Consider the following 20,653-nt stretch of genomic DNA (forward strand, 5'->3'; position numbering starts at 1 on the left):
CAATCAGCTCATGATAAAATGGCGGAGCAGACTCGATGGGCTGAATGGCCGACTTCTGCTCCTTTGTCTTATGGTCTTATGGTCTAATTCAATCAGGCTCGTAAGGCAGGGCTTGCCCTTCACAAGGCCATGTTGACTATCCCTAATCAGATTATGTCTCCCCAGCTGCTCGTGAAACCTGCCTCTCAGGATTTTCTCTAACAACTTTCCCACCACTGAGGTAACCTCCTGTATTTATAAAACTTATATATTTTTTTTGCAAACTCTTATTTTACAGAACTATTTCCACCCCATAACTTCAATGCTGTGATGCCACTTACTAATTCACTGAGTGGAAAAGTTGGGACAACATCTACCGGGTATAAGCGAGGATGATGAAACTATACTCTGAGTTCTGTGTGCACTTCTAATGGCCTAACTACAGGAAGCTTGCTGTTAAACTGGGAAGTGTGCAGAAGAGAGTAACAAAAATGCTACTAGTACTGGAGTGTTTAAGTTAAATGGAGAGACAGGGAAGGCTGGAGCATCAGAAGCTGAGGGAGACATTAGAGAGGTACCTCAAATCATGACATAAATAAGGAGAACTGTCACTGTATTTTTCCAAGGAGAGGTGAGCATAAAACTAGAGAGCAACACACACAAAATGCTGGTGGAACGCAGCAGGCCAGGCAGCATCTATAAGGAGAAGCGCTGTCGACGTTTTGGGCCGAGACCCTTCGTCAGGACCAACCGAAAGGAAAGATAGTAAGAGATTTGAAAGTAGTGGGGGGAGGGGGAAATGCGAAATGATAGGAGAAGACCGGAGGGGGTGGGATGAAGCTAAGAGCTGGAAAGGTGATTGGAGAAAGTGATACAGAGCTGGAGAAGGGAAAGGATCATGGGATGGGAGGCCTCAGGAGAAAGAAAGGGGTGGGGAGCACCAGAGGGAGATGGAGAACAGGCAAACAACTAAATATGTCAGGGATTGGGTAAGAAGGGGAGGAGGGGCATTAACGGAAGTTGGAGAAGTCAATGTTCATGCCATCAGGTTGGAGGCTACCCAGTCGGTATATAAGGTGTTGTTCCTCCAACCTGAGTTTGGATTCATTTTGACAATAGAGGAGGCCATGGATAGACATATCAGAATGGGAATGGGACGTGGAATTAAAATGTGTGGCCACTGGGAGATCCTGCTTTCTCTGGCAGACTGAGCATAGGTGTTCAGCGAAACGGTCTCCCAGTCTGCGTGGGGTCTCACCAATATATAAAAGGCCACACCGGGAGCACCGGACGCAGTATACCACACCAGCCGACTCACAGGTGAAGTGACGCCTCACCTGGAAGGACTGTCTGGGGCCCTGAATGGTGGTGAAGGAGGAAGTGTAAGGGCAGGTGTAGCACTTGTTCCGTATACAAGGATAAGTGCCAGGAGGGAGATCGGTGGGAAGGGATGGGGGGGACGAGTGGACAAGGGAGTCACGTAGGGAGCGATCCCTGTGAAAAGCAGAAAGAGGGGGGAGGGAAAAATGCGTTTGGTAGTGGGATCCCGTTGGAGGTGGCGGAAGTTACGGAGAATTATACGTTGGACCTGGAGGCTGGTGGGGTGGTAGGTAAGGACAAAGGGAACCCTATCCCGAGTGGGGTGGCGGGTGGATGGGGTGAGGGCAGATGTGCGGGAAATGGGAGAGATACGTTTGAGAGCAGAGTTGATGGTGGACGAAGGGAAGCCCCTTTGCTTAAAAAAGGAAGACATCTCCTTTGTCCTGGAATGAAAAGCCTCATCCTGAGAGCAGATGCGGTGGAGACAGAGGAATTGCGAGAAGGGGATAGCATTTTTGCAAGAGACAGGGTGGGAAGAGGAATAATCCAGGTAGCCGTGAGAGTCTGTAGGCTTATAGTAGTTATCAGTAGATAGGCCGTCTCCAGAGATGGAGACAAAAAGATCAAGAAATGGGAGGGAGGTGTCAGAAATGGACCAGGTAAATTTGAGGGCAGGGTGAAAGTTGGAGGCAAAGTTAATTAAGTTGACGAGCTCAGCATGCGTGCAAGAGGCAGCACCAATGCAGTCGTCGATGTAGCAAAGGAAAAGAGGGGAATGGATACTGGTATAGACTTGGAACATGGGCTGTTCCACAAAGCCAACAAAAAGGCAGGCATAACTGGGACCCATACGGGTGCCCATGGCTACACCCTTGGCTTGGAGGAAGTGGGAGGAGCCAAAGGAGAAATTATTGAGAGTAAGAACTAATTCCGCTAGACGGAGGAGAGTGGTAGTAGAGGGGAATTGGTTAGGTCTGGAATCCAAAAAAAAGCGAAGAGCTTCGAGACCATCTCGGTGGGGGATGGAGGTATATAAGGACTGGACGTCCATGGTGAAAATAAGACGGTGGGGTCCAGGGAACTTAAAATCATTGAAAAAATTCAAAGCATGAGAAGTGTCATGAACATAGGTGGGAAGAGATTGAACAAGGGGGGATAAGACAATGTCAAGGTATGCAGAAATGAGTTCAGTGGGGCAGGAGCAAGCTGGGACAATAGGTCTACCTGGACAGGCAGGTTTGTGGGTTTTGGGTAGGAGGTAGAAATGGGAAGTGCGGGGTGTGGGAACTATGAGGTTGGTGGCAGTGGATGGGAGATCCCCAGAGCTGATAAGGTTGGTGATGGTAAAGAAGACAAGCACAGGTTTAAGGTGAGAGCAGAAAGTTTTACAAGGGATCTGAGTAGTAGGGTTTTCACAAAAAGGTTAGTGGGTACATTGAGTGAGACGACAGAATAAATATTGGAGTGTTATGATGTACTGTGCAATATTAAAAAGATATTTCTACAGACAGGAATGTTTGGATAGAATAGAACAATTTTAGAGGGATAGGAGCCAAACTCAGAGAACTGGCATGAGCTTTGGGGTTTGGGGGCAACTTGGTTGTCTGCTTCTGTGCAGTATAACTCTACGTCTCTATGAACTGATGACACAGAAAATAACTATAGGGTTTTCTCAAGAAAATAAGATCAAACTTATGAACTGTTAATAAAGTTTCCACACATTTAGCTGGCCTTATAAAATTGGTGATAATGGCAAATTATGAGTTATGTGTTGATTAATAAATTTTAATGCACTACCAACTTTCAACGAAAACATTGTCATTGCTAATTCATGTAGGTGGCAATTGATACGGATATTCATTGCCACCAAGTAGTTGCTTAAAAGAAAATACTTCCCTATTTTGCAGTAAAATAAATAACAATGATGCTCGAAGCCAGACATAATTGAAGCAAATATCTTGCTGCTCCTTAAAGCAAGTAATTTATTTTGTAAAGTTCATTCATTCTATGAAAAAGTTAACATATGTTTCAAGGTCTCTTTTTTTTTGTTTGGAAAATTCTAAAACAAAACAATTTGCATTTATACAATGCCATAGACATAGATTTCCTGAGTTGTTTTACAGAGAAAGAATAATCTAAATGGAAAATAGTATTTTACATTGACACCTATCCTGTCCTCTTGAATTATCAGCAACAGTCTTTAATAGGACCAGGTTCTCAAATCAAATCAAGCTCAATTAAAATTTCAAACCATACACAGATACAGCTGAACGAGACAGTGTTCCTCTGGGGCCAAGGAGCAAAACATTCAAAATAGGAAGCAAACTTCAAAATAGCAAGTAACATAATTCAAAAGTAGTGAGCAAAGAAGCATATTCAGTCAAAAACCCCACTAATATAGTCCAAGACCTTGAGTGACAATGTCTGACAGTCAATGGTACAGTATCTTGGTAGTGTGCAGTTGCACACAATCCAGCCTGTTATTCCACTACTCAAACACGGGAGAGGCTAGGTCACAGCCGATTGTGGACACAATGCTGCAGCGCTTCAGTGTCTCTCAGCTGCTCTGCAGCAGCGAGCAAGCCTCAGGCTTGAGGCCTAGTCCTTGCTACAGCCAAGACAACGCTGCTCCCATATCATCTGTCCCTCCACCAGACAAGGGTAACATGCCTGCAGCAACTGACATTATCACTGCCTAACAGAGTCTTGTGATCACAAATGAAATGCCCGAGACAATCTCCCACGGTTATACTGCACCAACTCTGATGTTTGCAGCCAGGTCAGCTCCTCCAAACCCAAGCTGGTTCCTCCGACATACTGACCAGCTCCTCCAATGTCTTGTCAGGTTCCTCCAATATCCCGATAGTTTCCTTTCCCTATGTTCGATGGCTCCTTTGATACCTTGGCCAGCTCCACTGACACCAGTCCAGCCACTCTGATCATTGAGCAGCTCAAGAATGGAGTAAACCTCCAGTACCTGAAGTTCTTGGAGTAAAATTGCCTTGCGATCATAAAAAAGTTAACCTTACAAAGAAAAAAACACCTTTGGTTGGCCCCTGAGAGGCCGCTGCACTCGCACACACCACCATCTTCAGTGCAGAATTGTAACAATGATCCTGTTATTGAGATTCACTACACCTGGTCTAATTTTCCAGCAGACAGACTCTCTTTGCCAATAATAATTTGATGTTCTGGACCTCCATTACTTACTCCTGTATTTCTTTCCCAGACTTGGTCTCAATCATTTAAATGTGCTAAGCATGTTGCTGTCTTCTTATGAATGACTAGAAATTAAATCCCATCCTACTGATCATGTGAGTATTATTGTTTACAAAGCTTATCCTCTGCTTAAGAATGCTCAAAGCCAGTACGTAATGTCATTTAACATTGTTGCCCTGGTAATAAAGTCCATAAGGCCATAAGATATCGAATCAGAATTAGGCCATTTGGCCCATCATGTCTGCTCTGCCATTTCATCATTGCTGATCCAATTTTCCTCTCAGCCCAATCTCCTGCTTTCTCCCCGTATCCCTTCATGCCCTGACAAATCAAGAATCTATCAACCTCTGCCTTAAATATACATGAAGACTTTACCTCCACAGATGCCTGTGGCAAAGAATTCCAGATTCACCACTCTCTGGTTAAAGAAATTCCTCCTCATCTCCATTCTAAATGATGCCCCTCTATTCTGAGGCTGTGCCCTCTGATCTTAGACTCACCTACCATAGAAACCATCCTCTCCACATCACTCTGTCAAGCCTTTTCACCATTCGATAGATTTCAATGAGGTCACCCCTCATTCTTCTGAATTCTAGTGAATATTGGCCCAGAGCCATCAAAAAGCCTTTCAATCCTGGAATCACAAATGTACCAAAGAATGAATATATAGCTTACACATAACATATATCTTCTTAAAGACAAAAAAATGGTTCAGTCACAAGATGAAGGAAAAATAAGTAGAGTATAGTAATGAAAAAGGATTACTACATTGCTGAAAGAATATGAAGCATGTGGAATGGGAAATTATCAGAATTTAACAGAGGAGCAGGAAAAAGAAAGCAGTATTCAAGAGTAGACTCACAAGAAATATTATATCACACTATGTAAAAACTATTTTCAAACTATCAGATGAGAGCACTAAATGGTGAATCCTTTGCTTGCATCTTCACAAACAGCTTTATTCCTATCTTTGATATCTCTTTTATTCCCTTTCAAGGCCCTTTTGAAGACCCTGACCTGGAGCTACACTCTGACTTCAGGTTGCTGCAGGAATGGAACCCACTCTCAGGGCCTCACGACCAGCTGCTTTTTGACATCCCAGGGATGCTGCCTAGAAGACTAGGATGCCTTCAGGGTGCCAGTTTTTTGTGGCTCTGGAGGCAGGCTGATTCAAGGCTGGTGCCGCCGACTGATGCGTCACGGGAGAACAACGAAGATCAGAAGCAGCGGGCTTGCTGCTGTCTGTGAGCCCGGAGGCACAGAGCTCAGAAAAATCGACGCAACAGACTTCTGACATCATAACTCAGCGAGTTGCTTTGTTATGTCTCCCCTCTCGCTGTGAAATGGGAAACTTCTTTTTCCCTTATCAGGGAGAGAGAGCCTATGGCATGTTGAATACCGGTCGAACAAGTAGTCTTTGGGGTACTGTGTCTTTATTGATGCTTTGCTGCACACTTGAGTGCTTAGCACGGGGGGCGTTGATGCTTTTTGCTGGTGTGAGGGCCGGTTGGGGTTGTTGCCTTACAGCTGCTGCTGCTTATGCATGGGAGGGGAGCTGGGGGGGCTTTGGGGTTCTACCATTTAACTGTCATTCATTCCTTGGAGCACTCCTCTGTTCTTGTAGATGTTTGCGAAGAAAAGGAATTTCAGGATGTATATTGTATATATTTCTCTGACATTTAATGTACCTACTTATTAAAATGGAAAAGATCAGCTAAAGTTATTAAATTTATTGAAATTACTTTTATTAAGGTTACTAAATTTAAAGGAAGGGATAAGAGAAATTATAAAGAAAATAAGGAAATGGCGGGGAAGTTAAAAATTTTGTAAAACACAAGAACTTTTACAGATGCTGGAAGTCCAAAGCAAGACACATAAAATACTGGTGGAATACAACAAGTCAAGCAGTGTCTATGGAAATAAATAAACAGTCAATGTTTCGGGCTGAGATCAAACTCAGGACCAGAAAGGAAGGGGGAAGACCTAGAATAGGCATGAGAGGCCGAATGGCTTCTACCGCTCACAGTCTAATGATAAAGTTTTTCCAACAAGTTTGTGAGAATAACCTCAGGTGCCAATATGAAGATGACAAAGAAGTTGCCCTGACTGCACAGGAATAGGACCCTTGAGACAGCACGTCTGACCCAAACAGAATGCCAAATTAACCTTCTTCTGCCTGTCCATGTACCATATCCCCCCATTCTCTATGTATTCTTGAGTCTGTTTAGCAGTCTCTTCAATGCCACGATTGTATCTTCTTTCATCACATGCTGGTAAAGTACAGTACTTGAAATAAATAGAGCCAAAACTACTGATTAAGAAGCAGAAAGAACAAAGCTGAGGTTGAAATATCCAACAAGCATGTCACTGAAGCATGACAGAATTTTTGAATTGGTAGTTAGCAAGAAAGATAGAAGAAGGTGCGTAAAGTATGGGGATTGAGGGTGAGCAAACATAAACAAAATGAAGAGAATCTGCAAACAACAGAACACAACAGGAGGAAAAGGACTAGAGCTATAACCATTTTCAGCTGGACCTCCAAGCTTCTGAGGAACATATTGTGGCAATTGTGTTTAATAGTTAAGTTTACTTCTATTGGATGCACTTACTTAATAAACTTGTTGCGCTTATAATCATTGTGCCTGAATTCTGGGTGGTTTGTTATAATCACAATCATGCTCCCTGAGTTAGAATAAATGAAATATAAATTGGCAAGTGCAATGAATTTGGGAAAGAGAACCCAATCCATTTACTTACAAGATGGCAAACATGCTTGTCACTATTTGATCCTGTGTTTTGATTTTTTTTCCAACTACATTGGGATTCCTCGGACACTTTCAGTACTAAAAACAGAAAATGATGTAAACATTCAACGTGTCAGTAAGCTTCCGTGGAAAGTGAAACAGTTTTACCTCTGGAGCATTTCGTTTGACCTGAGAGAGAAGAAAGGTAGTTATAGCTAACAGAGAAAGTGATGGCAAAAGATGCAGAGGACAAAAGAGACAAATCTGGAAGGAGGGAGTCAGATGACCTAATGTGACAGTTAGAAGATGAACAAATTGGGCTTCTTTGCCAGTAAAATGAGTTGCTCATATTAATGCCATGGGACGTATCCAGCAGGTGAGACAACCAAAATAGAAACAAGGAAAGAAAGGAGAGAAACAAATGAGACAAAATGTCAGATCAAAATGACCAAATAAAGAGAATGGTAAATTACCTAAAGTTGGAGAATTAGTATTAAATGCTGGACAAAGAGTCTGTTACAGAGCAATTTCATTAAGTCTACCAGGAAAATGTCAATGAGGTACAGTATATTGAAACAAATAAATTAGGGCCACACACTAATTAAGAATGGATAGAACAAAAGAGAACATGAGTCACATCATTGAAGTAGGTGAACTTTGTGACAGAATTTGTGATAAATATGTCAGCCTCATTCAGGGAGTCATGAAGTGCACAAGAAGAACAGAAATGAGAAAAATAATAAGCGAACTATAAAATACATTTTTGGATAAAAAGAGTATGATAAATTAGTCATTAGCAGGTTAAATCAAAGTGAAATGCTTTAAAGATCTGAGGGGATAGATATATTTGAAGCTTGTTCATGCCGACCACAGAATCCTCCCTGCTAGACCCTGCTTGTGCTGAGCTCATTAACCTCTATTCCACATACCTATCCATATGTCTGTTAAATTGTACCTATATTTGCCAATTCTACTTGCAGCTCACTCCAGCCACTACTACACTATGATATAAAGAAATTAACTCTCAGCTCTCATTTAAATCTTTCCTCTCTGAAACTTTATCTGTGCCCTCTGCTGTGGACTCCCTAACCCTGGTGAAAAGACTATGGCTGTCCGTCCACTTTATGCATTCCTCCCATGATTTTATAAACTTCTATGAGGTCTGCCCTCATTCCCAACACTCTAACCAACCTCTTCCTATAACTCAGACCCTCTATCCCAGGCAACATCCTTAGAACTCCCTTCTGCATCCTTTCCAGCTTGACAATATTTTTACCATAAACTATATACAATACTCTAAGAGTGGCCTCACCATCAACTTACAGAAAATAACTGCAAATTAATTTTCTTAGTCTGAAACTTGATGCCCTGACTGATGAAGGCCCACATGTTAATGCCTTCTGTTGAAACCATGTATCTATTTTCTATCTGTATTTTTTTTTGTGGCATGTTTATTATGGTAATCGGTCACCTAGGTTAGGATGTGGTAGAAGCAAATGAGCATAGTTACGAATTCATGCTTGTGGTTAATTAATTGTTTAGTTCGGTGGTGAGCGCTTGAGCCACAGAAAATGATATTTTTGTTGACTGCTATTATTACACTCAGTATCACTAATTGGAACATAATTAGACTGTTAATTGGAAAAATATCATACCACTATTACTACATTATTATTGCACTTAGTGTTGCTAATTTAGCTTGACCGCTTACTACGCTAATTGGAGTGTTATTATACCATCTAGTATCACTAATAAGATCACTATATTACTGGTTTTAGTTTGTTAGTTTTTTATGGTATAAGTTCTTTTTGTAATAAAGGACCAAACATACTTCTTTTGATTGAAAGTTTGTTATTTGAAGCATATTATACAGTCAACTCTCTGGGTCAGTCTCTGAGTAGTTATGGCTTGTTTTAAATTAACTGTGGCATTTTGTCAACTATATATATATATATATATATATATATTCCAAACAAATACCAGTCTACAGCTAAAGATTGCCTCAGACTCGTTAGTGAAATTGGAATCTCAACACTGAGAACATGTCAGAAACAGGAGTGGCTTGCGGAAAGCAAATCCCTTTCATTGATTCAAGCTGTGTATTTGTGGTTTGAGCACATTTTGAAAGGTCAGTGCTGCCTCCACTGGGGAGCATTACTTGATTGTGCAGTGTTTGCCTGAGGTTTTGTTGCTTTGTTTTATTGAAGTGTTGAAATATTTCACTTGCCGATATTTGAACTGAAGGCTGTTTGTTTGGTCTGCTTTAAGCACTGTGGAGGCACAGACAGTTTGCTTGTTAGCTAGGTTTATTGAATCAATTATCACCAGTGCTGTGGGTGAAAAAAGAGTTAATTGCAAGTCATGCAAATAGAGAAATTAACGTGTGTATTGAAGCATGGAATTGGTGCAAAAGATCCAGCAGATGGGGCTTTCAAAAAGAAATTGAAGCTAAAGCTAAGGCTAATCTAATTGGAATGTCTTCAAAAGGAGTATGAAACAAATGTGAACAAAATTAAAGGTTTCATACCATCAATTAATGATCTTATGAAAATTAAAGAAAATGTCTTACGAGTGAAATCTTGTCTTGAGGACTTGACTAATCTCAGTGAAGCTGTTGCTAAGCAACATCACATGCTAATCTCATTACTTCCCAAGCTTGAGCAGGAAACACAAAATTGATGTTTTACAAACATTGATCGCAATTGTAGTGTGTTCACAGGAGATGTGAAACAATGGTTGAACCAAACATGTTATATTGAAGGACACGTAGTTGCAAAAAGTCAATATGTGTCTCACCTTCCATCAGACAATGTTTTTCAAATTCCAAGACATTTTGACTACGCATAGAGCAGGTGACCCACAGAATGATGTGAAACTGAACGACAGTGTGTTTAACATCAGCACTCGAATTTCTGTTGCAGGAAAAAAATCTTCATCTTCTTCTTCCTCTTAACACATTAAAACAGAGGCCAATTTAGCTGCATTAATTGCACGTCAATGATTATACTGAACAGCAAATTTTTTGAAGCTGTTGCTTCCTCAAAAATGCCTTTTTTGTTATAATAGACCACTTGAAGCTGATCACATGTAATTTCAGACTACTTGTATCACATAGGAATTGGAGACACAAGAAAATAACTTTTATTGAATATAATGCATTTATTTGCACAATGATACTAATACTTTGCAGTAGTTCAACTAAGCTAAAAATGTTTTGTTGATGATTTTCATTTGCACTCACTGTCTGAGGCTTCTCACTTAAGTGTCCAACAATAATCAACCAGCATTGATGGATTCCAGTTGCTTATTTTTGTCACACTTTTTGTTCCTCTTCCCTCTGGGAGAAGGTTCAGGAGCTTGAAGATTTATACGGCCAGATTTGGGAACAGCTTCTTTCTAACTGTGATAAGACTGCTGAACAGATCCTGACCTGGATCTGGGCCGTACCTTCCGAATATCCGAACCTGACTTGCACTACCTTACTTTCCCTTTTCTATTTTCTAATTAAGATTTATAATTTAAATTTCTATTATATTTACTTCGATTTGTATTTCAGGGAGCACAAAGCGCAGAATCAAATATTGCTGTGATGATTGTACGCTCTAGTATCAATTGTTTGGTGACAATATAGTAAAGTAAATTCGATACCATTTTTCTATGACTACAACATGCTGGTAAAACCTTTCACCATGTTTTTACCGCTGATAGCACCAGGATTTGCAGGGAAGAAGTCTAAATGGAAATGCAGAAAATGAATCTTTAGTAACATGTTGCACTTCATTGTTTTGTATGCTTAAAGCATGTTGACAACCAGCTGCATGTAGTTTCATGCTCGGTAGCTGCTAAGAAAATTTTCAACAACATCCTTGAAGTTCATTGAATTGCCTGCTATTGATGACCTATTTGATTTGTGGACCAACAAAAATGCCTTCCTTAATCTTAGAATCAGTTATTCTGGGAAACATCTGTCTCAAATATCAAAATGCTTCATGGACATTTTTATGTCTGGCATCAGCAAATTCTAACCTTACAGTCTTGAACCCTATAATTCTGCTTTTGCCTTTGACAATCTCTGAGTCTCTGACTAGGATATTTAACTCAGATTGAGTACCAGATGAGGATTACTTGACATAAAGGGATCAAAATCAGTATCAGTGTTATCTTCCATTCCTGGCTTGTTCATCATGGCATCTTCATCTGCCTACTCCAGATTCCATGTCTCTGGTGGCTCTGGTACTGGAAGACTATCATCAAGCAGCACAGGTTTCATGGTTGAAGGGAGATTGGGGTATTCAAAGGATTTCTTGTCTTTAGCAGAGAAACCTAACTGGTCAGAAAGAAGTAGTAGTCTCTCGCATGATCCTTCTGTTCTCGCAATATCATCAGGGCAATGAACAGCACTGACTTCCAAGTACATCTGAGCCAAGCTCTGAGATTGACAGTGTACATAGCACAACAGATGTGAGCAACCCAGGCTTTGTCTTGGTCACCAATTTTACACCCAAAATAGAGCTCAGAGGCTTTCTTAATAAGAGTCATAATCTGCCTTTGAGATTTAAGCGCATACTCACCACAAATATAGCAGAATGTATCGTGGTTGTTGCAGCATTGGTGAGACATTTTGCTATCACAAATACTCCTGAAAAGACAATTACTTCATTATAATTACTACTCACAATATGCTACGAGTGTAGGGCATGTGCATCAACATGATCACAAACTGATATACATGTAAATGCAATGCATAAAACAGTGTGTTTGTGATGCTTTTATAGCCATTCCCATAAACAAGATGGAAAACTTTTCAGCTTACATTGTGGACAACATTTTAAGTGACTTGAATTATGAATTGAAATAACAAATACAGCCAATTTCAAAAAGTGGTGTGTGATAGAGAAATTCCACGGTGATTTTCATGATAAGCATCCCAAAATCCTTAAGATACACCCAAAAGTATTCAGGAAACAAAATTTATGTTGTCCAGTGTCATCGAAGGGCAAAGATGTGCTGGAAGAGCAAGAGCTGTACCTCTTGGAAAAGTTACGGAAAGGAAGGAACTGTTTAAATTGGAGGAAGAAATTGTTGTCAATCTGGCTAAAATTGACGTGCTAAGAGTTTTAAATGTGGTGAGTGCTCAAAGTGCTCCAGTAGGACAGTCATATACTGTGAGTTCCTATACTGAAAAGGCACAAAGAAAAACAAAAACACCCAGTGTCAATGCTGATTTATTCATTCCTCAAGTGTCAGTGAAACATGTACAGGACGCCCAACAGGTAGTTCAGGATGTTTACTCTCAGCTTGTATGAATGTAGCACTCTGAACCCATGTCATATGCAACAGCTCAAAGCGCTCATGGGGACATTAATTTACAGCATGGAGATACTCTTGTTTCAGACAATAGATGCCAAAAGAGTATTATTAATGTTATGAGAAAGCAAAATGAAATGACAATCTTATTGGTACAACAGCAGAACTTGTGGCATAACAACAGAAGAAATTCTTTGCCTATAAAAGAGATTCAAATCTTTAACAGACATCTGTTCCGCAAATCTAAGATCTAAAGAGGATAATTGTAACAGGTGGATGTTGCAACTATTTGGTTTCGCTTGAATAAATGGACCCAAATTTGATAGTTCCTTCAAAACCCACTTTATTGTTAACACAGAGAAGAAATAGAGAGTTGTGAGAAACGTGTTATATTGTACACTACCTATACCACTGATAGGTAGGGCTAATTTAAGCAACCCCTAGTAGTCTGCACCGCCAAGTATACTTAGCAACGTCTACATGGTCCCTGAAGCTGTCGATCAGCCGTGGGCTGGCTAGAGTGGAAGTCCTTGGCACCAGTTCAACTGCTCGGCCCAAAGGTGGGACCCAGGCGAGTGGTCTCCTCAAGAACGAACTTGCCCTCCTTTATCGCACTATCCCAGTCCAGCTGAAAGGGGCTAGGCCTCCAATCTGACGCTTACATGACCCCAACTTAGCCAGTCCAAGTCCTGGTCACATATTAAGTGACCATACATCCTCCACACTTGCAAGTACCAAGGTCGATATGACCTTCAACAATCGGCCTCTGCCTCCCCAGGGACAAAGCATCCTATTAAGTTTACAACCAAACAATGTAAAAAAAAATAATTTTTAGAAACGAGGTAGTTGATGGCTTTTATGCAAATCAGCACTTTTAGCTTGCTCTCAGGCATGTTATCCGATAGACCAGAGGCATGTATTGTTCTTCCCTTATTTAGTATCAAGGGTCAATCTGCCCAACAACATAACAGGACCACAAATTCCTAATTGTTAACCATTCCTTTACCATATCCATTTTCATATCCACTCACTCTACCCATACACTATACACTTACCTATACAATATCCATTTCGTATTTTGCATTCATGAGGGCTTTTGGTAAGACTGACAGCTATAAAGACTGCCTTTATTTCCTTGAACAGTACAGTATAGGTCACCCTAGAGAGCTTGTCAGAAGTTGCCAGCATGTTGATCCAAGGAAGGATATGTAAAAGCTAAGGCTTTACTACAGGAACATTTTGATAATGAACAGAAACTTATGCCTGCCTACATGCAAAAGGCTCTTTCTTGGTTACTTATCAAATCTGAAGATGTGAAAGCGCTTCAAAACTACAGTCGTTTTCTTAGAGGCTGTTGTAAAGCCATGGGAGAAATTCAGTACACATGTGAGCTGGACATGCCTGCCAATATGTCAATTGTTATAAAGAAATTGCTGTATATGTTTATGGATACATGAAGAATGGAAGTCTGTGAAACGCAAGAAAGACACAGCTATCAGATTACTTTTGCTGACATTGTTGATTTTATTGAAAGACAAGTAAATATTGCTACATACCTAGGGTTTGGGAATACACAAGATGCTACATCACTGACAATAAGCAAAGGTGTGAAAAAAACTAAGTCACAGCTTCATTCTTAGGCTAAAGAAGCAGTTTTGCCCTTACTGTGGCCTCTGTGAGAAGTAAAGCTAAACTGAACCTGGAAATAATAGAACAGAAATGGTTGCTAGAGCTATTTTTCGGCGAGCGTATTTACATTTAGCAAATGACTTGAGCTACCAGGCTTCACATCTGAGTATAAATTCAGAATCACAACCAGAATCAGGTTTATTATCACCAGCATGCATCATGAAATTTTTAACTTAACACCAGCAGTTCAATACAATACATAATATAGAAGAAGAAAACAAAATAATAATAATAATAATAATAATAATAAATAAGTAAGTCAATTGTAGTATACATATATTGAATAGATTAAAAATCATGCAAAAAACAGAAATAATATATATTTAAAAAGTGAGATAGTGTTCATGGGTTCAGTCCATTTAGGAATCAGATGGCAGGGGGAAGAAGCTGTTCCTGAATCACTGAGTGTGTGTCTTCAGGCTTCTGTACCTCCTAACCGACAGTAACAGTGAGAAAAGGGCATACCCTAGGTGCTGGAAGTCCTTATTAATGGATGCTGCCTTTCTGAGACACCACTGCTTGAAGATGTCCTGGGTACTTTGTAGGCTGGTACCTAAGATGGAGCCGACTAAATTTACAACCCTCTGCAGCTTCTTTCGATCCTGCGCAGTAGCTCCCTCACCATACCAGACAGTGATGCAGCCTGTCAGAATGCTCTCCACTGTACATGTATAGAAGTTTTTGAGTGTGTCTGTTGATATATCAAATCTCTTTAAACTCCTAATGAAGTATAGTCACTCTCTTGCCATCTTTATAACTGCATCGATATGCTGGGACCGGGTTAGCTCCTCAGAGATCTTACACTATAAGACCATAAGATATGGGAGCAGAATTAGGCCATTTGGCTCATCGAGTCTGCTCCACCATTTAATCATGGCTGATGCTTTTTTTCTCCTCCTCAACCCCATTTTCCCGCCTTTTCCACATAACCTTTGATGCATTGTCCAATCAAGAACCCATCAATCTCTACCTTAAATGCACCCAACAACCTAACTGCCACAACTGAACGTGGCAACAAATTCCACAAACTCACCACCATCTGGCTAAAGAAATTTCTCCGCATTCTGTTTTGAATGGACACCCCTCTATTCTGAAGCTGTGCCCTTTTGTCCTAGACTCTCCCACCATGGGAAACATCCTTTCCACATCTACTCTGTCTAGGCCTTTCAATATTCAAAAAGTTTTAATGAGATCCCCCCTCATCCTTCTAAATTCCAGTAGTACAATCTCAGAGCCATCAAACGTTCCTCATATGATAACCCTTTCATTCCTGGAATCATTCATGTGAACCTCCTCTGAACCTTCTCCAATGCCAGCATATTTCTTCTAAGATGAGAAGCCCAAAACTGTTCACAATACTCAAGGTGAGGCCTCACCAGTGCCTTATAAAGCCTCAACATCACATCCTTGCTCGTGTATTCTAGAACCCTTGAAATGAATGTTAACTTTTCATTTGCCTTCCTCACCACCGACTCAATCTGCAAGTTAATCTTTAGGGTGTTCTACACAATGACTCCCAAGTCCCTCTGTATCTCAGATTTTTGGATTTTCTCCCCATTTAGCAAGTAGTCTGCACATTTATTTCTACTACCAAAGTGCATGAACATGCATTTTCCAACATTATATTTCATTTGCCACATTTCTTGCCTATTCTCCTAATCTGTCTAAGTCCTTCTGCATCCTGCCTGTTTCATCAACAGTACCTGCCCCTCCACCAATTTTCGTGTCATCTGCAAACTTGGCAATAAAGCCATCTATTTTATCATTTAAATCATTTATATACAGCATAAAAAGAAGTGTACCAACAGCGATCCCTGCAGAACATCTTGACACCCAGGAACTTGAAACTGCTCACTCTCTCCACTTCTGATCCCTCTATGAGATTGGTGTGTGTTCCTTCATTTTATCCTTCCTGAAGTCCATGATCAGCTCTTTCGTCTTACTGACGTTGAATGCAAGGTTGTTGCTGCAACACCATTCCACTAGTTGGCATATCTTGCTCCTGAATGCCCTCTCATCTCCATCTGAGATTCCACCAACAATGGTTGTATCATCAGCAAATTTGTAGATGGTATTTCAGCTATGCCTAGTGATATAGTCATGGGTATAGAGAGAGTAGAGCAGTGGGCTAAGCACACACACCTGACTTGCACCAGTGTTGATTGTCAGTGAGGAGGAGATGTTATCACCAATCTTCACAGATTGTGATCTTTCAGTTAGAAAGTCGAGGATCCAATTACAGAGGGAGGTACAGAGGCCCAGGTTCTGTAACATTGCACTATTGTGGGAATGATGGTCTTAAATACTGAGCTATAGTTGATGAACAGCATCCTCACATAGGTGTTTGTATTGTCCAGGTGGTCTAAGGCCGTGTGGAGAGCCATTGAGATTGCTTCTGCTGTTGCCGTATTGTGGTGACAGGCAAATTGTGGATTTAATTTTGAGTGCAGCTCTGAACAATGGTTTCCTACAAGTCATGAAATCCAGACCAGAAAATGCTGATTAAAATTCATTTGGATGTCTGTGGTGTGGTTGTAAATCAGGAGGTGAGCAGGTTGTGTGTAGTTTCAAAGAAAGCATTGTCGATACATTGTAAATATGAAATAGTCTTTTGATGTTTAGCAAATGAAATGTCGAGCCCCATTTTGGGCCAGCAGACCTTTTGACCTAAAGCGTCTCCGTATGATACCTGTTGTACCTCGTTTTGAAGAATAAAGAAGCTGCTTTCCATCTATCTGCTTCCCATTTCTCTAGTGACTTCATCTATGCAACAACATTTAGTGTCAGAAGTGGGATACCTTCATGCAAACATTGCACGGCCAGGAATCTTAGCAGTCTAAGTGGGTGAGTATTTTTAAAGTTACTGGTCAGGTCGGTGGTCGACAGGAACACGAGGTATCACATATACAGAGAGCTGAACTGGTAGATATAAAAGTAGTGTGTGCACATGCATGTGTGTGTGTATGTAAGTGACAAAATTTTGTGTGTTATTTTGGTGGGATGGAACTACAAGTTGTGAAGTGTGGTTACCGAAGGTTTGGGACACCAGAGTGGGGTCTTGTATACTCGTTCAGGAGCTGCATTTTAACCTATGCGTTTGGCAAGTGTGATGCAAAGGAATACAGCAGGCTTTATGAGTTCAGATGCTCAAAAGTGGCAGATTGCGGAGTACATACACTGCAGTTATAATTATGTGCTGTTAATTATGTAATTAACAGGTAGCCGTCATTATATTTTGCAGAGAGTGGGAATTAATGTAGAGATACTTCAGAGAGAGGTTTTACCCAGATATATCTGTCAGGGTGGCAATGTCAGGTTGAGGACCCTGGTGATCCAATCCAGTCCTTGACTCTGATCATTCATAAGCCCTTCATCCTCAGGGAAAAACAAAGCATTTTGTCAGAGTTGCCCTCACTTAAAGTCAGAATTCTGGTGCAAGCTCGAGGAAATATTTGAAATTCACCAGATGCACACCAAAGATACACACATTTTGGTAAAAACAAAGTGCCCAAGGAATATGTGGGACAATATGGCCCAGGGGCTGTGGGGTGGTATAAAGCCAACTACAGGAAATGCCAGGAATGAATGAAGATATCTCTCCTTCAAAGGGGAAGAGAGTAGTGATTGGGGGGAGGTGAGAGTAACTCGGGAGTGATAATGGCAGTGATTCAAAGAGCTGATGAAACAGCCTTCAGTTATGCAGAACATAAATATCGAGCGTACGAGGAGTATTCCATAAGAAAATAAGATATAGGAGAGGACGGAGGTCATCTGGCCCATCGAGTCTGCTCCGCCAATCAAATGCAATTTCTTTGCAAATGCAAATCTCTATGCCCAAATTATTGATTAATTCAATTATATTGTGAATATAGTTATTATAGCCCAGTCCAAACATGCTTAGAATTAATTCACCAGAATCTGCTTTATTTTCTTCATTATTTGAATACAAATTATACAATTGTCAGTACTCTGAAAATCAATAACTGAAAGGAAAATACGGTTCATGCTAGATTCCTAACATAATCACAAAATATTGAGAATTCTCTGCAAGTGAGATCAGATTTGTGGGCAGAGAAACGTTATTTTAAATTAATGATCTCTTATCAACAATAGCAATGTCTTTTTTTTTAACACTATCCTTTAGCAGTAACCATACCTTTCATGTGCAATGAAAGCAAAGCAGTGATAAAAATGTCCAGATGGTAAAAATCATAATGTGGAAATATTTAATGGAGATAAATTTAAAATGTACACAGATTTGAATAGTGTACTAATGAGTAGTCCTATGTCAAAAAATGGCAATGATTGGACAGGAGAACCACCATACATGCCTAAATATGGAGGCCTAAGGTTTGCTGGAAATGAAGCCTCATCTGTATAATGGCCAACTGCAGATGTAAATAGTGTTCCCTGATGCTGTTCCTACATCAGTAGCTTTGTGAATTATCTGTCTCAGGCATCTGGATGTTATGTTGGTGGAGGGGGAGAATAGTTGCTGTGAAGACATCAGAAATGCACTTACTTCTCTCACTCTGCATTAAGCACAAAACAGAGGTAATGAATAAACTGCTCTTTATTGGGCTTGGGCGCTGGTCAAGTTGCCCTAGTCCTGAAAAAGATTGCTATGTTTTTGTTTCTCTCCAATGTAGCAGAAAATTCCAAAAGAAACATTGGGAACTGGTTAACCTACTTAAAATCAAAGTATGTATTTTGAACAAAATCTAATAACATTCTGATTGTTGGGCATTTTACCTAGAAATTGGACACTGTGTAGTCTAAGTTCTCATCAACAATTCCCATCCTTAGAATGCACAATCACAATCACTGATACAACAGAAATATAGATTCATAATCATAAACATTCTGATTAATGGTGATTGAAACAGTTTATATAAGGTAACAGACACAACTTTTGTCAGTAAATTTATAGGATTAGCTATCAGTTAATCAGTTTAGTTTAACACCATTGGACTGGAATATTATAGAATCCTTTCACATCCTTCATTCTGTTGCAGTCAAAATCCACCATTAATTTCCTTAATCCTGCTTTATAGGGGACGAACGGAAATTCACTTCTAATTTCACCATTGGCCTTTATCTCTGGGACCCTGGTACAGTACAAAGACAACATTACTGGTTAAAGAAACACGCTGACAAAACATTTTTAGGGATTTTGAAAGAAATTAAAATCAGTCTATAGCAAAGCTGTAAAATAGTATTGATCTGTAGAATCCTCAGCATTCATTTATCATACCCAAAACCATTTGGCAGCAGAGCCTTTGATACTGCAATATTCAGGGAGAGACTTGAGCAGCTAGTCAAAGTCTTGGAGAAAGCAAGAGATTTTAATGAGTAACTTAAAAAGAAGAAAGGATTCATGGCTGCTGCCTCACATCTCCAGTAACCCAAGTCTGATCCCGATCTCTGGTGCTGTCTAAGAGGAGCTAACATATTTACACATTCTCCCGAGGACTGGCCATTTTCTCACTTGGTGCTCTAGTTTTCACTCATATCCCAAAGATGTCAATTGGTTCAATCACCTCTCTGGTGAAGAGATTTAGTGACGGTGGATGTTTGATCTGTGGCATGGATTTGGTGGAATAAAGAGCCCGTTCCTACGATGCTGTATGATTCTGTGACTCTGAGGGTTTGGGAATTGTAGAGCTTTTGGGAGGAATTTGGAGCTTAGATCCTCCAAAAGAAAATTGTCAAGGTAAATTAGTTAAATTTAACATGCATGCATGGATAAGAGCTGGAAGAGTTCAGATACCTTAACAGATTCTAGGGCAGTGTGAAATAGAAAGGATACATAGAGTAATCTATGGAAGAATTTGAAAATAAATAAACAAAATTTAAACCTGAAACACTGATAGATGAAAATCTTATATTTCCATACTTCAGAACATTGTGGAAGCCTTTATAGCATTCATCAATGGTATAACCTTTTCCATCTCCCAAACATTGCATTTCTTCTGACATTATGAAGAACCATCTTCCACCACCACCCAGTCCTTATATTTACCTCAAATCCAGCCATGATCTTTTGGAATTTTTATTTTTGTTGTTTGAAGTTTTATTCCTTTACTGGGCAAAAGGAATATTTTGAGGCAGCAAATTGGATCAACTTTTAAATGTGCAGTGAATTCCGGTTAAAAGGGACAAATCAGATATTTTGGACAGCTTGGCTCCATTAAGCAGCCATCCAAATTAGGTGAAGTTTCACAGAAATAGTTAAAAATGTATAAAAAAAGCCAACTACCATTTAACTGAGTATCGAATTATGTATTTAAATGAAATACAGAACAAATTAGAACACAATCGATAGTACTATAGTACTATAAAACAGTGCATTTGTTCCTAATAGTTCTTGACAGAGGAATTCATACAGTGTATGC

General features: G+C 40.1%; 1 protein-coding gene across 1 annotated transcript in view; it reads right to left on the reverse strand.

Moving 5' to 3' along the window:
- Positions 1 to 18,155: 18,155 nt before the first annotated feature.
- Positions 18,156 to 20,653, reverse strand: part of LOC140735974 (protein-glutamine gamma-glutamyltransferase 2-like) — a 40,294-nt gene continuing 37,796 nt past the window's right edge. The window contains exon 13 of the mRNA XM_073061609.1: positions 18,156 to 19,366. Coding sequence (XP_072917710.1) covers positions 19,216 to 19,366 — 151 coding nt within the window. The 3' untranslated portion in view covers positions 18,156 to 19,215. The remainder of the gene's footprint in view (positions 19,367 to 20,653) is intronic.

This window comes from Hemitrygon akajei, chromosome 11, assembly GCF_048418815.1.
Source record: "Hemitrygon akajei chromosome 11, sHemAka1.3, whole genome shotgun sequence".
NCBI classification, from domain to species: domain Eukaryota; kingdom Metazoa; phylum Chordata; class Chondrichthyes; order Myliobatiformes; family Dasyatidae; genus Hemitrygon; species Hemitrygon akajei.